The sequence below is a fragment of the Propithecus coquereli genome, unplaced genomic scaffold (genome assembly GCF_000956105.1).
Source record: "Propithecus coquereli isolate 6110/MARCELLA unplaced genomic scaffold, Pcoq_1.0 Scaffold137, whole genome shotgun sequence".
NCBI lineage: Eukaryota > Metazoa > Chordata > Mammalia > Primates > Indriidae > Propithecus > Propithecus coquereli.
The window spans coordinates 3,005,562-3,021,455 of NW_012137969.1; the positions used below are offsets into that span (position 1 = coordinate 3,005,562).

Below are 15,894 nucleotides of genomic sequence, written 5' to 3' on the forward strand. Positions count from 1 at the left end.
TAAATATATATTAAAGACACAGGTTATAAATCTTCAAAATTCATCACTTCCTCATTGTTTTACCACATTTTACTATTGTTTATGCTCTTGAGGTTGTATCTATAGTATCTGTATGGTGGAAATACTATATAATGGTGTGCTACTGCATTTCTCTTCCCAACTTCGTGTTCAGTAATGTCATGTTGGTAGCTTTAAATCAGCTCTGGAACACTACAAAAGGGGATGTGATTTGTTGTTGATTGTCTAGACTTAAAGAAATGGACAAAATGTTAATAATGTGGATTAAACTTAAAAGGGTGTTGTGTCTGTAGCCATTATATTGTGAATAGTACAAAAAGTTGAGGAAATAATCTTCCAGTATTTGAAAACTATTACCTGTTTGAGCAAAGAAGTTGCTCAAAGTCCCAACATAAGTCTTCTTTGTTTGACTTTCCTCTTATTCTTTAAAATAAAGGAAAATATCAACCATCTGTGGAGCAGTACACTCACTGGTTAGTGAGTGCCTATGGATAGGTGCCTATGGATACGAGATGCAGGCAAAAATCAACTAAAGTATTCTGCGAGAATTGATAGGCTATATGTAATTTATAATAATATTATAACATATATTATTATCTGTAAATTAAATGCTACACATCTATGCAGAAAAGGATTAAAACAAGGGGCCTGGATTGTTCAAACTCTGCACATTTCAAAGAAAGGATTGGCCCTTGACCTGTTCCTAGGAGATAACTTTTAAGCCCTTGGAATATTCTTCCTGGTAAGAGTGCATTTGTATACCTGGGGCCTTGGGCAGCATCACATAGTTGATGCTAGCAATGCAGTTGATGGTGAGAGCCTTGGGAGATGCTGTATCAGTTTCACCTCTGGATATGGGGACTGGAGACTGACTAAGATCAGTCACACAAGTGTTCCATGCCTACATGACTGATGCCCAATAAAAACCCTGGACACCAAGGCTTGGGTGTGCTTCCCTGGTTGGCAATACTTTGTGCAAGTTTTCACACATTTTTGCTGGGAGAATTCAGCATTGTTTATTTGACTCCACTCTGAGAGGACAACTGGAAGCATGTACTTGGTCTCTCCTGGACATTGCCTTATGCATCTTTTTCTTTTGCTGATTTTAATCTGTGTATTTTCACTGCAACAAACTATAACTGTAACAGCTTTTCTAAGTCTGTGAGTGCTTCTAACAAATCACTAAACTTGAGGGTACTTTGGGGAATCTCCAACACAATATCCTTTATATCAGTAAAACTTTTAATAAATATATGTATATACATATGCACATATTAGTTTTTTGAAGAGCCAGTTACTAAACGCCACATCATGCACCATTCTATACTCTAAAAGCTTGGCTGTTGCTGGTGAATTTTAAGCCTTTATATGGTTTAAAAATTGATAACAATGTGCAATGTGCAAACTTTGTTTGGACTTGATTCAAATGGAAAAACCATCAAAAGATTTTTTGAGACAGAGTCTTGCTAGAGTGCAGTGGCATCATCATAGCTCACTGCAACCTCAAACTTCAGTGCTCAAGTGATCCTCCTGCCTCAGCCTCCCAAGTAGCTGGGACTACAGGTGCACACCACCGTGCCCTGCTAATTTTTTCTATTTTTAGTAGAGATGGGGATCTCACTCTTGCTCAGGCTCAGACTGGTCTTGAACTCCTGAACTCAAGTGATCCTTCCACCTCAACCTTCCAGAGTGCTAGGAGTACAGGCATGAGCCACTGCACCCGGCCTAAAAAGATGTTTTTGAGACAATCAGAAAATTTGAATATAGACTGTTAGATGATATCATCTATGGGTGTGATAAGTCTTCGTCAATTAGAAGTACCTTTTGTAGTATCTACAGATGAGATACACTAGCTAGGATTTTCTTTAAAGTATTCAAAACTTGAAGGGGAGATAAAACAAGTGGAGGTTATTTCACTCTTTTCTCTACTTTCATGTATGTTTGAAAATAAAGTTTATTTTTAAATGATACTTGTTCAACTTTGCCCATCCTCTTTATAATTATAAATGCACAAACATATGATATGAACGTGTGTCATACAAATGTACAACTGAAACTCTGAACCACTATTGATTCAGAAGTTAATAGGTTGTGCCTGTGATTATACTTATTCTTAAATGTAATAGCTCTTTTAAAAACAGGACTTGTACAGTTTAGTAATAACATAATGTTTCTACATAAACTTTTGTTAGTAAAGATATTGCGAACTTAAGGTTACAGACAACAACCTACACAACTATTTAATTTAAAAAGGTGTCTTTTGGGAAATGGGTAGTTTATACTTTTTTTTAAAGTAAATTTTCCATAGTTTAATCACTGCAAGTATATTCTGCCATTTCTGCATAATTCCATTGGTTGATTGAGACCTATTTTAAAACAATATATTATTTCATCATATGGGTATTTCACATAAAGCATATTCATTCCCTTATTTTAGACACAGGTTTTCTGATTTTGTTATTAAAAGTATCTATTTTATTTTATTTTTGAGATGGAGTCTCACTTTTGTTGCCTGGGCTAGAGTGAGTGCCATGGCGTCAGCCTAGCTCACAGCAACCTCAAACTCCTGGGCTCAAGCGATACTCCTGCCTCAGCCTCCCGAGTAGCTGGGACTACAGGTATGTGCCACCATGCCCGGCTAATTTTTTCTATATATTTTTTAGTTGTCCGATTAATTTCTTTCTATTTTTAGTAGAGACAGGGTCTCGCTCTTGCTCAGGCTAGTTTCGAACTCCTGAGCTCAAACAATCCGCCCGCCTCGGCCTCCCAGAGAGCTAGGATTACAGGCGTGAGCCACCGCGCCCGGCCAAAACTTATACTTTCTATTTGAGGTCTTTGCAGTGACTTGGGACACATAATTTTTATTACAATGTATTGTTATAATTATTGTTAATCTCTTACTCTGCCTAATTTATAAACTTTATCATAGGTATGTATGTATAGGAAGACACATAGTATATGTAGGATTCAGTACTATTCATGCTAATAAAAAAGGCATCCACTGGGGGTCTTAGAACATATTCCCTGAGAATAAGGGAGGACTTCTGTAGATCTGTTAGAAAGATCTATTTTTATTTATTTATTTATTTTTTGAGATAGAGTCTGGCTCTGTTGCCCTGGCTAGAGTGCCGTGGCATCAGCCTAGCTCACAGCAACCTCAAACTCCTGGGCTCAAGCGATCCTCCTGCCTCAGCCTCCCGAGTAGCTGGGACTACAGGCATGCACCACCATGCCCGGCTAATTTTTTCTATATATATTTTTAGTTGTCCAAATAATTTCTTTCTATTTTTAGTAGAGACGGGGTCTTGCTCTTGCTCAGGCTGGTCTCGAACTCCTGACCTTGAGCGATCCACCTGCCTCGGCCTCCCAAGAAAGATCTATTTTTAAAAAACGAACTCGTATTTCCAAAATAAACAATCCAAAGCATAGCTCTTGAAAAGGTAAATAACTTATCATGCCTTCTTTTTAAATGCTGAAAATATTTCCGATACAGAGATGCCTGACACCTAAGGACCCACCGTGTGGATTTAAAAAGGAATAACATCCTGCTATATTAGCTCTATCATTAAGTTTTTCGGAAAAAAAAAATCCTCCCTATCCTTCTCTGCTTGTTCTTTCAGGCTAATTTCACTATTTGCAAATTATAAAAAGTATTCTTCATAGACTTTCTTGGCATTTCATCACATCTTCATATTAACTTGGGAGAAACTGTGAGCTTTACTTTCATCTTTTCAAATTGATTGATTCATAGCTTCCTCCCTTAATTTTCTTTCAGTCAAGTAAATCCCTATGTCCTGGGTAAAATTAATATCCATGTCTGCTGCTACTGTCTATGTTGAGTTGGAGAAAGAGCAGCGTTAGCCAGGTGATTGGGGATTTGCATAGTTGTTTTTTCCAATCATTCTTTAAAGTCCTAAGATCTTTGGTCCTTAGACCATAAGTGAACAAATCACTTTTTTGGTTTCAGGACATACCAGTTTCCTTATTACAGGTCCATTGATTGTCACAGAAACCTTATTAGATGAGTAAATACGTTCTGTATTTTCATTCTGTTTTGGTAACGGAGTCAAACGTAGTGTAGTGTTTGCCCCTAGAGACACTCACTTCTTAAGTGTCCAAGGGGAAACCAGAATAGAGAGCTGGAATATTTTAATATCGCAAAAATGTATCCCTGTTTAAAAGGATTAGTGCTGTGCCATGCTGCAACTTGCTTTTAAGTTGTAGGAACATAAGAGGGAATTGGGCCGGGTGCAGTGGCTCACACCTGTAATCCTAGCACTCTGGGAGGCCGAGGCAGGATAGCTTGAGGTCAGGAGTTCGAGACCAGCTTGAACAAGAGCTAGGCCCCGGCCCCAACTAAAAGTATATAAAAAAAATTAGGTGGGCATGGTGGTGCATGCCTGTAGTCCCAGCTAGCCTGGAGGCTGAGGCAGAAGGATTGCTTAAGCCCAGGAGTTTGAGGTTGCTGTGAACTAGGCTGACACTACGGCACTCTAGCCCGGGCAACAAAGTGAGATTCTGTCTACAAAAGAAAAAAAAAAAGAGGGAATTGTTTCAAAATTGGAAGAGAAACACCCACAGCACCTACTCGGAATTCCTCACTACAAAGGTCAACCCAGACAGGTGTGCTGGCGTTACTGGGCGGACCTCGGCTCCCTTGGAAATCCCACATCCTGCCACTAGAGGGCGAAAGCACACAGAAAAACCCACAGGGAGCCCAGATCCAATCACCAGTCACCAAGCTTCAGATGAGAGGTTTTCGAAGGTACCTAGGAGTCACTTTTAAAACAGTGACAATTCTATACATATTCCTCTCCTAAAAAGGGCTCTGAATCTTCTGGTAATACTGACCAATATCATTAAATGGGCCAGAGGACTCCTGCCAGAACTCGTTCCCAGCTAGCTTTGGAGGCAGCTGTCCCAAGCTAAGCACAAAGAACAGGAGGGGAAAAGGGAGCCGCTGAAAGTATACCACTCTGGGTCATGAGCCTTATGGACAGTGGCTCATTTAAACCTCACAGACATCCTGCGGCAGGAGTTGCTCCACATAACCGAGGGGGAACAAGGCTCGTAGGAAATGCAAGGCCACAGAACTGCAGGTGTGGGAGCCAAGACTCTTGACAAGTCTGAGCCCAAAGCTTGTGCTTTTCTTACTTAGGGTTCCCATAATTCACAATCTCTATTAAAACTACTTCTCTACCTGCTCCTCTCTTGACCAGAGTGTGAGGAAGCAGGAAACTTTAATCAAATGGACTGGGTGTCTGTAAGCAGCCAACAGCCAGCGACTTTTCTTAAACAGTTATCATCCACTGGCCAAATTTGTCAACTTTGTCTTCATGCTCACATTTTAAAAATTCGCACAAATAAAAACAAAGCACCTCCATAAAAAATATTAATTACCTGGTAACCTTTATTCTGGAAGTGAAAGTAACTATGAAACAGTGCTTCATAAGGCGTGTCACACAAGGCCGCTGTATCCAACTGGCCAGGATGTGGCCTATTCCCACACTCCAATTCGGGCACCCTTGTTATTAAGATGTTATCCTGGTTGACCAGAGAATGGTGGTAACAACTTTGCCTGTTTTATTTTTACTTCAGTAGAATGGCTACAGATGCCATCAGTATGCTGAGGTTCCAGATCCTGTTCTGCGCATGGTGCTCTTCGATGAACGGTCCCAGCTTGCATTTGACCTTTACATGCACAAAGAAAGGTGTGAGTTCCCACCCCACCCCCAGTCTGGGCAGCAAGCAGCCTGATCGACTTGCTGCAACTGGACTTTCCACCCTTCCACACTCTCAGAATCTTCCAAGGGGGATGAAAACATACCACAGAAACTAAACGAAGACTAGGATGCTGGAAGGAAAGATACTCTGGCACACAAAAACAAACACGAGGCAAGGGGGGAAAAGTAAAATGAGGGAGATAAGATGGGAGGTCAAACTATGCAGTTACACTGCCAATTTAGAAAGATGTTAAGACACACACTGTATAAAAATAAAACCCATCCTGCTCCCTTCCTCCACAAGATGTTTTAATGCAAAAAGCAAAAATACTATATCCTTCTTGTAGTAAGCACTGTTAGTATTCAACACTTTAATATTTACGGTGCATCACATAAAAACGAAATCAGACTTTTGCATAAATCAAAAAATGCAGCAAATCAATAAAATGGCAAAATCAGGAAGAAAAAATTCTAATATTTTCACAAAATACAGAAAGCTTTTACAGAGTAAGTGGACTTTAAATGTTTGTAGCCCTATAGAGCTTTTGTTGCCCTATAGAGCTTTTGTTGCCAATTGAAAAACAAACAAAAAATCATCCCAACATAGGATGTTCCAAAAGCCTAATTCATAAAAAAGACAATTTATTCTGTGTTTAATGTTTGTTTAGGATGGTAACACAAGATAAGTCATGAAAGAGTTCAGTAAAAAAACAAAAACAAAAAACCACAAAAAGTAAGAATATAAGGAATGGTAATTGGTGCTGCCAATTAAAAAACATTATAAATCATTTTACTACCCAAAAATGATATGAAAAACTGTTTGAATCTGAGCAGGGACATGGTTGTAGTAATCTTTTGGGAACTGTAAATTAAAGTGATAGGTAACTGCTACTTGTGTTCACATCCTCAGAGGAGTAGAGTCCTATATCCAAAATATATCATTAATGTCCCTCCTGCCCCACACTCAGATAGCAAGTGGCCAGCACCCCTGCCCATTGAATTCTTCAGCACCCTTGGGACAGTCTCAACTGACACGTCTCACCGGGGAAGGAGGGCAGGCACCTTTGGTGACTCTTAAATGGGACTCCATCTACATTCGGGATCTTAAAATTTTGGTAATGAAAACCATAAGGCTTGCAAGTCATCCTCACCAACCTTAAATGTAGTGTTTGATGTCCAAGGAAGGATTTCCATGTCACGTAGGAGTAAATTTGAACAGATATACCAAATTGAACATAGTGTCTCAGATTCCAAACAAATATAACTCATCTTTAGGCAAAAAATAAATATAGTGGAATGCAAGTTTGATAGATGGAAGAATATATAATCTACCAACTGTCAAGGAGTACAATTTCATTGCAGACACAAAGACTCAACAATGTGAAAGAATTTTTTAAAATAAAAAAAAAGTTTGCACTTATTCCTCACAAAATCTTCACTTTTAGAACTATTCCAATTGAAACTACACACTGAATTTATTAATACAGCATTAAGTTTCTTTGTGTAAAAAAATCTTTGTACATAGTAATAAAAAAAGATAAGGCAAGATGCATTAAACAGAAACCTTCTGGTTCTTTTCCTCTGTGTTCTTATAGAGCCACTGATGACTATCTGCAACAAAAGAGTTAAGTTTCTGATTTTCCGTATCAAGCATCTTATGCCTTTGCTGTGGTAAGAATTCTGTCCGAGCACCCTGAAGGACAGATGCTGTTGATGGTCTTTGGCACTTACGCTGGCAAACTGAGCTTCTTTCCCTTGAGTACTAGAATTTTAAAGAGAGGAAGAGAAAACAAAAGGTTACTAATATTGACAAGCTTACATTTTCCTTCTTCCCATTACTAGAAGTATGTCATACACAAGATTCTACACAGTAAAGTACATGGGAATAGCAATTGTATTTAAAAAACATAAATTTGATTGAAAGTGCCACCAAATTCATAGTAGCTTTTTGTTATCATGACTTTCACCCTAATCAACATATATTAAAATATAACTTATATAGGGAGGTCTATGAAATTTGGGGCATTAAAAAAGTTATCAGATAAGATGTATATGCTCTTTTACCTAGTAATTTCACCATGAGGAATTTTACTGTACAGCATGAATTCTTAGCCTGGGATCTGTGTTTGGGTTTTAAGGGCTCCTAAATCCCCTAAAAGTATATGCATAAATTTGTGTGCATATGTATAAATATGCATTTTCCTGAGCAAGGACCACAGCTTTCATCGGATTTTGTAAAATTCACATGTTCTACATGCACATAAATGCAAAAATATACAACATAAGTGAATTATGGTACATATTCACAATGAGATACTGTCTGGTTACTGAAAATTATGTTTGTTTATTTATTTTAGATACAGGGTCTTGCTCTGTCACCCAGGCTGGTGGCAGATTCATACCTGCAGTGGCACAATCATAGCTCACTGTAACCTCGAATTCCTGGGCTCAAGTAATCCTCCTGACTCAGACTCCCAAAAAGCTGGGACTGTAGGTGCATGCCACCACACCTGGCTAATTTTTTAGATTTTTTGTAGAGATAGGGTCTCGCTATATTGTTCGACTCTTGGCCTCAAGTGATCCTCCCACCTCAGCCTCCCAAAGTGATGGGCTTACAGGCATAAGCCACCACACCTGGCCAGATATTTATTGACATGAAAAAATGTGAGTGGGATAAAAAACAGGGTATAGAATAGCATGGATAGTTTAAATCATGCATCTGTGCATACACATAGTGAGATATCTGGCATTATGTTTACTGAAACATTAATTAGAGATTATCTCTGAGTGGTAGGATTTCAGGTGATACCCTGATCCAGAATTTTATTTGGCAATCATTAAAATGTTTTCTGAAGCCAGTTCTGCTTTGTGAGAGTGCCAGATTAGGAGAGTGTTGGGCAAGGGAGCTGGGCAAGCAAGCTCCTAAAAGAACACGTGATTGTAGGAACAATGCAGGTATCACCCGACATACCTTTTGTAATGTACAAGTAGAAGAAGTCACAGTATAGAATGGTCTGGACTACACCGGCCACCACAGCAATGAGGTCAAAGAAGCCCTCAAAATAGAAGCGCCAGATCCAGTTGACAAGATACAAAGCTCGATAGAGGCCCAGGAAGAACAGGTAGTGGGTGGTGATGGTCTCAGCTTCCCCAGTCTTGCTAATCATAAAGAGCTGTGGGAGGATAGCCACTGATTCAAGGTAGATGGAGAAGGTCCATAAAATCTGGAAGAGAAACAGCAAACTTCAGTCAGGATCCAGTGCCCACTAATGTTACAGGGAACACTCCTGACTTACTGTAAGGCAGCTTAAGAAAAGTGGAGATTCTGAGGGTGTGGAAATCTCAGCCCAAAACAGAGCAGTTTGGTATCTGTATAAATCATAGGAATTTAAGGAACATTTAAGAGGCAGGGCACTGCCAATGACAAGCTGGGTAAACTAGTCATTTACCTCTCTGAATGTTCATTACCTTTTTTGTCCAATGTCTTGTTCTTCCCTGTACAATTTTTTGTGAATCTATACATAGATGTCCCTCCTGGCTAAACTAAGCTTGCCCTAATCCAGATCTGGGGTCCCAACCCTGCTTTCCACCAAGGTTGACAATACTGATAACTAGATTCCTTCCACTTCCTCCCTGGTGTTTTCCCTCACCAACTGATCTTACCAGACTACCTAAACATTTTCACTATTTCTCTTATCCGTTAAACTTTTTGGTGTGATTGAATCAAAGGGGTAAAGAATTGGAGTTGTAACTACACAGACTCTCTGCTCAACATGTTACTTTATTCATGCTGATGACAGAAGGACTTGCAAGTAGTTCTTGAGTGTTTTCAAAGTCCTGGCACTCCCAGCACTTGTCAAACGCCAAGAGCAGCACTGTAAACCCGATAAAACTCCAGGATACTAAGCAGCAGCTCTTAGGAGCAGAGCAGTGCACCGCACAGTGCCAGGAGCACCGTAAACCACCTTTCATAAAGGCGAGGAGTGTGGCTGTGGTGCTTAGGAGAGTCACAGACACAGTATCAATGTGCACCTTCTGTACATGAAGAGGAAACAAAATTTGCACCACAGTAGGGAAAAGACCATGTTCTTCAAACACTGGGACAGGCAGGGCTCTGTTTGGTCTCCAGAAGTCAAGCTAATGAAATACAGTTTCAAGTTTATATTCTAAAGGAGTCAGGCAATAAACTGCCTGCAGACACCCAAATACTTGGGTGCTTAATTTTGTCCATGATTCTTTTTTATACCAAGTAGTGAATGTTGCACCAGAAGTTTGGGAAATTAGAAAACAAAATCCAAAAAATCCACAAAAACCCACATTATCTGCAAACAGGTCTATTTACCTAAGGAACCAGACATGACCACTTAATAACCTCTGAACTAACCTCGAGTGGAGAAAAATCATGATTGACTAGGAACGAGAGGCCTCCCACAGGGACCACCAGAAACTCCACTCGGAAGGTATCGTGATTTCCATCATAGGTAGCCTTAAATTTCATGTAGATCAGGTATACTGTGGCATAGGAACAGGCAATGTAGATAAGCTAAAAACAAAAGAAAAAATACCAGGTTGTAAATACTTTTGAATGGTTCCAACTTCCTCAGCTTTTTATATTACCGATGTATTTAGAAAGGCAAGATTTATTTCCCCTTGGCTTTAAACGGTAAAATTCACTTTTAGGGGGTATATAGTTCTGTGACTTATATAACCACCACCACCACCACAATTAGGACACAGAACAGTTCCATCACCCCCAAAATTCCACTATGCTGATCCTTTGTAGACAAGCCTCCCTCAGACTTAACCTCTGAACTCATACGTTCTCTGTTCATAGTACTGCCTTTTCTAGAATGCCACGTAAATGGAGTCGTACAGTATGACTTTTGAATCTGGCATCTTTCAGTTGAGAGTCAATCAAATTTGTGGCAGGTATAGCAGGTCCTTGAATAATGTTGTTTCAAAAAAAAATTGTTCTGGCTGGGGCCCCTGTCTGTGTGGAGTATGTGTGTTCTCCTCATATCTCTGTGGGTTTTCTCCAGGTACTCTGGTTTCCAGGTACTCAACTTTCCCAAAGTTGTGCACATTAGGTGAATTGGCACGTCTACAATGTCCTGTCCCAGCATAAGTGAGTGTGGGGGTGTGTATGAATGCACCCTGTGATGGAATGGCGTCCTGTCCAGGGTTGGTTCCTGCCTCACACCCTAAGCTGCTGAGATAGGTTCTCACCACTCGTGACCCTGAACTGGATGGAATCGCAGAGTTGGAAAATGAACTAATGAATACAAATTATTGTAAAAAAAAATCTGTAAAATCTATGATAATCATACAAATGTGTGACAATAACAGTGTAGCACGAAAGCACTCAGCAAGCCTGCCATATTTGATATTGTCTGCTTTTGACCTATGCTCCTTACAATTTTCACTTTGCAAACATGTATTCCTTGGTTTAACCCACCACCACTACAAGCACCATCTCTCACTGATTCACCAAAAACTGGGTAATTATCTTGTTTTTATTAATCTTTCTTAGAAGTATATACAGCTCACACTTACTTCAATGTTTAATATTAGAAGTCTTTTGGTCTTTATTTAGAAGTTTGGTGATGTTTTTGTAACCAGAAATATGCCATAGGAACTTGTTTATATCAATTAGCCTATGGTAAAATTGGTTTCATTATACTTCCTTTCAATTAGAGTCATACTTTAAGAACCTATTGATGATATTAAGTGAGATTTACTATATTAATATTATTTGTTCCTTTTTATTGCTGAGAAGCTGTCCATTGTATGAGTATACCATAGTTTGTCTATTCACTCACCAGTTAAAGGACAAATAGGTTGTTTCCAGTTTGGGGGAATGATGGATAAAGCTGCTATGAATATTTGTGTACTAGCTTTTGTGTGAACATAAGTTTTCATTTCCCTTGAGTATATACCTAGGAGTGGGACTGCTAGATCATATATTAAGTATAACTTTATAAGAAACTGTATTTTCTTAGTTTCTTATAAATCAGACTCCTATTACCTATTTCAAGAGCCCCTACACTTTTCCTTCACAGTACCCATTTATTTATTTAGTCATTTATTTATGCAGTCATTTATTTAGTACTGTGATGCTCTGTCTGTTATCCCCCACCAGACTATAAGACTTCTGCTTGTTTTCTGCCATATCCTCAGTGCCTGACTCTGTAGGTATTCATAAGCATGAATTCAATGACTGTGGGAAGGAACCGAGGCTCACTTAGTCCAGTACTTCCCCAAGTGTGGAGTGTGGACCACCAGTGGCATACAAGATGTTAAGTAGTATGCCAACATTTTGTATTTTTTTTTTGACACAGGGTGTTGCTCTGTTGCCTAGGCTGGATGCAATGGAGCAATCACAACTCGCTGTAACCTGGAACTCCTGGGCTCAAGCAATCCTCCTAACTCAGTCTCCCAAGCAGCTAGGTGTGCCATCACGCCCAGCTAATTTTTAATTTTTTTTTTTTGGTAGAGTCAGGGATTCACTGTGCTGCCCAGGCTGGTCTCAAACTCCCGGCTTCAAGCGATCCTCCTGCCTCAGCCTCCCAAAGTGGTGGGAATATAGGCTTGAGCCACTGCACCTGGCCCAGAGTTTTGTATTTTAATAGTTATACATTTGTTTTAATGTGAATTAGGAAAAATACAAGAAAGACAAAGATGTCATGGAAACTAATGCATAAAACAAAAAGGTTTAAAAAAATATATTATTAAGTAAATTATGGTACAGATATTATTTAAGTATGGCAAATGTAATAAAGATGGCACACAGCAGAAATTTAAGAAAAACTGACTAAGTGGAAAAGAAAAAAAGAAAAAGTAGAAGCCTACACACAGTTCCTCTCACAGCAGCAAAATGAGACCCTACAACTAGGGAGTCCTGGCTTTAATTCCTTGTTATGTACCAACTTGCTGGATTTCTGTAGGGAGTCTGTAATTTTCCACTGCTTGAAAATATAATAGTTATTCCTCTCTCTTACAGGGTTATCAAAAGATTTAGAAGATTTATCATACTTGAGGAACTTAAAAAATCTCTAACTTCAAAGTACTTTACATAGAAATTGTTTTAAAACAGAAAGAATATGCACAATGATAGCTATTTATTCCCAGTTATACATACAAGGTGGTCTAAAAGATTTAAAGGCAAGAATAGAATATTTAGATATTACTCTTGAAGATTTTTAATTAAGACTACAAAGCTGACATAAATTAACAGTTTCCACAGGTCTGTGCATTATAGATAAAACACATTCTATTGGATGCCATACCATACCTTCATAGATGTATTATATAACGAAATAAATGAAGTAAAAAGATCCAGGTAACGAGTTGTGAAGACCAGTGCAAACAGAAGCTGGCTTTTCCCAGAAATACCTAAAGAAACAAAAGTAAAGTATTAGAAAAGCCCTGAAGAGTTTCATGATCCTGTAGATCAGCGGTCCCTAACCTTTTTGGCACCAGGGACAGGTTTCATGGAAGACAATTTTTCCATGGATGGGGGGTCAGGGGCAGGAGAAGTTGGAGCTCAGGCGGTGATGCGAATCACCTGTGCAGAAAGTACAGGTAGGGGAAGGGGGGCTCTTGGGGTCAAAGGCCCAGGTCTGGGGATGACACAGAATAAATAAGAGCAGTTTTAGGGTTTTTTTCCCCTTAACATTCTTGAACATGCTACTTTTGGGAGGCTCTAACAATTTTTCTGTCTTACTATGATGGGTAAATGGGTGACTATAGCAAAGTAACTTAGTTATGCCACCTCCAATATGCCAGGATATATACCATTCAAATGAACATTATATTTCTTAAATATATCACCTTAGGTAGGAATAAATTTCTTTCAATAATTCTGCTGTTGTTTAGTGTTGTAACTTATCTGTTACCTTTGGATCTTTTTTCCATTTTAAAACAATTATCTCCATGGTGACAAATCTTTTGAGAATGGAGTTGGAATCTACTCTGATTAGGGGGATGAGGAATCATGTGAGGAACACTGAATCAGGTAAGAGTTTGAGCAGTAACTCCCACTGGAATAATGGCATGACCTCCCAAGGTGACTTCTTTGCTGAGGGCAACATTTACTTGAATGTTCAAATTTTTAAAAAATTCCATCTCTTAGAGTCATCACACAACAAACTTATTAGTATAAAAACGTTCCTGGATGCTATGGCAACATGAGGGTAGGAACCTGCAACTACAGCCAATCTTTTTTAATGCCTTGAAGCTGTTTCCACTTCCAACCAATCAACCCACCTCCAGAGCACTGTGGCACAGCCAGACTCAGCTGGGAAGACTAGAAGTTCACAGCATGTGCACACAGCTTTTCTGACATCTATCTATATTTGGCCAAATATTTATGTGACAAAGGACAAGAACTATAGGTTTCAGATACTGGAGAACCAGCGAACTCATTAAGGAAACTACAGGTTGACTAAATGTCAGAAACTGCCCACCCTCATCTATAATGCAAACATCAGACCACTGCACATTTTAGTAAGCATGTATTTAACAGAAATGTCACTGCACTCAAATCCTTCACAACACTCCCCAGAATGTGAAAATTTCACTGTTTTTCAATATTTTGCAATCATTTTGCAGGCTGCTGAAACTAAAAGCCTGGAGGTAGGAACGTTACTTTTTAAAAAAATTTTTTAAGAGACAGAATCTAGATCTGCCACCCAGGCTGGAGCAGTACAGTGGCGTCATCATAGCTCATTGTAGCCTGGAACTCCTAGGCTTGGGGCATCCTTCCACCTCAACCTCCCGAGTAGGTAGGACTAGCTGGGACTACAGGCACATGCCACCATGCCCAGCTAATTTACTTTTTAGAGATAAGGTCTCGCTATGTTGTCCAGGCTGGTCTCAAACTCCTGGCCTCAAGCAATCCTCCTGCCTCAGCCACCAGGGTCACTGGAATTACAGGCATGAGCCACCGTGCCCAGCAAGAAAGTTACTTTCTCAGTGTGAATAACTGCAGTCCCAGCCTGTTCACAAGAACACCTAAATAGAAACTGAAAAAAAAGTTGACTCTATCCTTCCAAATCCATCAATAGAAACCAATTTTAAGGGCCAAAGGAGGAAATACAGACAGTAAATCTGCTGCTTATTTTTTTCCCCAGTAATGGAGAACTTTTTTTTTTCTATCAGAGATCAATGATCCAAAGCAGAAACAACGAGGCTGATGCTAACATAGAGAAATTGGAGAGAGAATACAAACGGGGGAAGAAAGAATAGGGAGCAGGCAGACCACATCTGTTATCTACTGAAGGCTCAAGAGAAAAATTTGCAGCTTATCTCCTATATGGTTCTTTCCCACATTATAAATAAAAATTTACAGGATACAGACAGGCAAATTTTCTCGTAAATAGTTTATTCTAATGGAACTTTGAAAGACAAGCAGACTTGAAATTTCATCCTCGTTTTCAGCATTCCTATACTAAAAACCAGGCAGGGACCATCATATTGCTTTTACCAGCCTCCTTTGAGACCCGACTCACATACCACCTCCTCTGGGAGGTCCTCTCTGAAGACACCTTCCCTCAGTGCTGCTGATTCATTCAACAAGCACATAATGGGGACTACTTCATGCCAGCTGCTGCCCTAGCTCCAATTACAGGACTTATAAAAATACACTGTGATGATCCAGTTCCTGCCTCCCCTTTCCCCCAATCCCCCACTCGATACCAAGACCTCTAAAGGCTGGGGTCATGTCTTATTCCATCTTGCATTCCCTGTGCTGGGCACTGGACCTGACACACAGCAGGGCTCAGAAAATATCTGCTGAATGAATGAACAAATGGACAAAAGAAAACAGAATTCATTTTATCTTTATCATGGGCAAATTCTCATTTTGTGGTATTCTGGGATAACACTTCAGAAGAATTTCCGAGTCATACTGTGTCTCTATGACTGTAAATAGGCAATGTGCTCTGGGCTTTGCCCTAATTTACTACCAGCTATAGGGTGGGAGAGCCCCCTAAGTGAGCGTGGGACAGAGGAGAGAGGACAGGCAACATATGGTCTGAAGCTTGTCCCATGGTATAGAATTTCTCCATGCAGGAACTGCCAAGCTGGAAATCTGAGGATGCTTACACAGTTCTACACTGTTCTCCTTGGCCTGGGATTTTTTTTTTTTTTTTTT

General features: G+C 39.5%; 1 protein-coding gene across 2 annotated transcripts in view; it reads right to left on the reverse strand.

Moving 5' to 3' along the window:
- Positions 1-5,410: 5,410 nt before the first annotated feature.
- The window catches only part of KDELR2 (KDEL (Lys-Asp-Glu-Leu) endoplasmic reticulum protein retention receptor 2), a 17,960-nt gene continuing 7,476 nt past the window's right edge, over positions 5,411-15,894 (reverse strand). Inside the window, exons 2-6 of one of the 2 annotated variants that reach the window (XM_012638989.1) lie at positions 13,033-13,133; positions 10,126-10,284; positions 8,713-8,965; positions 7,473-7,503; positions 5,411-5,709 (exon numbers count right to left, since the gene is read on the reverse strand). In XM_012638989.1, the coding sequence (XP_012494443.1) occupies positions 5,637-5,709; positions 7,473-7,503; positions 8,713-8,965; positions 10,126-10,284; positions 13,033-13,133 (617 nt within the window). In that variant the 3' untranslated portion in view covers positions 5,411-5,636. Of the gene's footprint in view, positions 5,710-6,970; positions 7,504-8,712; positions 8,966-10,125; positions 10,285-13,032; positions 13,134-15,894 lie in introns of those variants that run through there. The other variant, XM_012638990.1, reaches the window with a different exon arrangement.